Source organism: Olea europaea, unplaced genomic scaffold (genome assembly GCF_002742605.1).
Source record: "Olea europaea var. sylvestris unplaced genomic scaffold, O_europaea_v1 scaffold1590, whole genome shotgun sequence".
Lineage (NCBI taxonomy): Eukaryota > Viridiplantae > Streptophyta > Magnoliopsida > Lamiales > Oleaceae > Olea > Olea europaea.
The window spans coordinates 167,292-170,488 of NW_019233522.1; the positions used below are offsets into that span (position 1 = coordinate 167,292).

At 34.8% G+C, this 3,197-nt stretch overlaps 1 protein-coding gene across 1 annotated transcript; it reads right to left on the reverse strand.

Moving 5' to 3' along the window:
* Positions 1-351: 351 nt before the first annotated feature.
* On the reverse strand, positions 352-2,669 carry LOC111376976 (auxin-induced protein 22C-like). The gene is made up of 3 exons (XM_022999989.1): positions 2,221-2,669; positions 1,717-1,798; positions 352-629 (listed from the first exon to the last, which is right to left on the reverse strand). Exons 1-3 carry the CDS (start codon positions 2,561-2,563, stop codon positions 521-523), a joined length of 534 nt encoding a protein of 177 aa, XP_022855757.1. The 5' UTR covers positions 2,564-2,669; the 3' UTR covers positions 352-520.
* Positions 2,670-3,197: the final 528 nt, after the last annotated feature.

The following is a 3,197-nucleotide window of genomic DNA, read 5'->3' on the forward strand; positions in this document are numbered from 1 at the left end:
CTTGTTTTGAGTTTCTTTGGGTTCTTGAATCTTGATCGTTCTGTAACTTTGTTTTCACTCTTCATCTGCATCGCTTTGTAAATATAATACAGAGTTTTACTCTCTATAAATAGTAGACACGAAATAAAAGGTAAACATGTTTTCATTTCAATGTTAAAAAGGAAATAAAAATTAAAATCTCGTTTATTATATTGCAGAGTTATGTCCAATATTACGTATAAAACATTGACTAAATGTAATACTAGACTGAGACGACAATATTGAAATGACCCGCTTTATATTTCTTAGAAATTATTTATCAATATAAATATATTATCTCATACCAAATAGGGGCAAACTTGAAAACTTGGAGAACGAAGTCTGCATTCTTACAGAACACTAATTAATAAAAGTTTAAGGTAATTAATAAAACAATTGCTAATTTATGGACTACAAACAGCCCATTGTGCAAAGAAAGTTGTGATGAACAGACAGTGCATAGTATGCAAATCCTTAATTCGAAAAGTGATTAATTATAGGGTCATGCCTCTATTGAAATGCCCTCAAGAAGGTCTTTTGCATGAAGCCCAATGCCCTTCGCATCCAAACTCTTCATGATCCTTAGCCTCTTGCATGATCCACTGAACATCCTGCAAATTATACCATGTTAGGTTATAAGAAATGTTTGCTACATTTTACTGTTGAACGAGACAATCAATAAATTTATCGAGTAATGTGTATTTTAGAAGTTAATCACAAGGTAACAACATTTACAAATAAATAACTCGGAAGTACACCAAACAATGTGTTTTGGATGATTAATGTCTAAGAGTGAAGCGTGATAAGTGTGCTTGACCACATAGGGTTATCCATTTAAAGCGAGAGAAATTTCGTTCATCTCTTATTCATTTTCTGCCGTCACATTCTCACTGGCAGACGTGGGTTTATAAAAGATGGGTATTCTATCAACATTTTCCGACTTAAGACAATAAGCTCGTGATTAAATGAGCATGAAACAAATGCTTAGAGAATTAACACCATGTTTGGTTAAGTTTACAAGTTTCTTAAAATGATTTTTTTTAAGGCACGGTTCACACTATTGAAAAAGCTCATATTATCTATGGAAGTACCTTTCAAGGACACATCTAAACATAGCCACCGTAAATCACTAAATTTAACCCCGATGTCTTACGTTAAAATCCGTTTGACTGACAAAGCTTTTTTGAGATTATAATTAGTTGATCAAACTTCATTTTTGCCATGCTTTTCATTGGATCCACAACTTTTTACCGTACATTTCATGGGATTCATCAATTTATAATGTCGAAAACTTAAAACATCTTGGAAAAGAGTTGAGAATTTTTGAATATATGACATGCCAAGTACTGTCAAAATAATTGATTCTTGGAAGCGTGGCTGCAAACAGAGTCAAGGACAAACAATTGGAAGATTAAAACAAATGTTCTTCGTCAGTGTGATTATTGGGTTGGACAAGGAAAACTTGTCCTGGCAAACTTTCTACATACTTTTATCATGTTTCGCTTGACCTCAAGGATTTGTCCTTCTTTTGCCAGCCAATTCATTATGAAGATTTAGGTGTGAAGGGCAAACCACCAAAATTACAATACTTCTATGTCAATCCATTTTACATTCTGAAAAATACTTTAATTAGTCTCTCATCTATTAAAAACAAGTTAGTCGAGATATCAAAAATATAAAGAAAGAGAAAGGACTGACTTCCATGGGACGTCTCCAACAAGCATCCAGTCGCCATCTTTGTCCTCGTATATTGGAACGTACTCACTACTCTCTCCTTCACCTGTTCACAACAACTAAATCATTAGTAATTTTTTCATTCTTCATTAATTCCAATATTTTTCTCCCCACCCTCTATTCTACACTTATGTTTTATCATTAAATTTGCAATTTTCCATCCCTAACAAAATTTCACTCGCAGTTAGTACTCACAACTGCACCATTCCGCGTATCCTAGTGGTACAAAGAATGGACCAACTCGGTCTTATAGATATACGTGACAAGTTTAATGATTACATTACATTCAATCTACGTACCAAATATATTCTATAAAATATTGAAATTCACTTTAAACAAAACCATTTTTGACACTCGGAAATTTTGCATGGCGAAAATGGCTAAGCATCAATAGAATTTCCCTTTCCCAACAATCTAAAATCCCAAATCACGAAATAAATAGTAATTTGAAAGAATAGAATTACTGACCAATATAGCAGAAAAAGAGTTTCTCAAGAGACATGAGAAGACTAGAATACCCCTCAAGTGGACTCAGATCAATCTTGCGAAGAAAAGGGGCACCATCCATGCTAACTTTCACGTACATTTTTGTTCCCTCTTCCTCGCTAAAACTATTCTTCCGCCGGTAAGAACATACCGGTGGCCACCCCACCATTTTATTCTTCTTTGCCGTGTTAGTCTCTTCACCAGAAAATTCAGAAAACACCCTTTTCTTCTCCTTCTTCTCCATTGAACCACTAGCTTCACTACCACCACCTCCGGGAAGAGCCAACGTTAGTTCGATCTCGAGTCCTAAACCATCCTTAGCCATTTTCGGTCAATCACTAGTAGAATACACAAATTATGTAAATGAGTTGGATGATTTTTTTCAGTATGTTTTTTTTTTTTATCAAACAGTTGGTTTTTATACATGTTTACGAGTGAGTACACAAAGAGAACAAAGCCAGGTCAAGCAAGATTAATTGTCGGTCACATGAGATACAATGGTGGGGAACTATATGCTACCTAATACACTAGAATGGACCGGCAAGATTAAAGTTAAAAATAAGCGGTTTGGAGGGCTCTTGATCTGTGATGATTCTAGTAGTTTGATCATGACCGTTGTTAACGGGAACATTACATGTTATCTGCTTGATTGAGGTGGACCTCATCATCTTTGCATATTTATTTATTGATTTTATTATTATGTCTCTTGCCATTTGTGTTTTTTTGCAATTATTTGCTTACGGAAATTTTTCATAACGAACATGTATCAAAGGAAACTGAAAAGGAAATGCACGAATTAGCTCGTGACATCAAGATATAAGGAAAGGACGATAAGATATTCTACCTAGACTTATATGCTCCTCGTGATTATATGCTAAGTGTAGAGCGTCTCTGGCTTGTGATCAGTTTTAATCTCTCTCTCTCTCTCTCTCTCTCTCTCTCTCTCTCTCTCTCTCTCT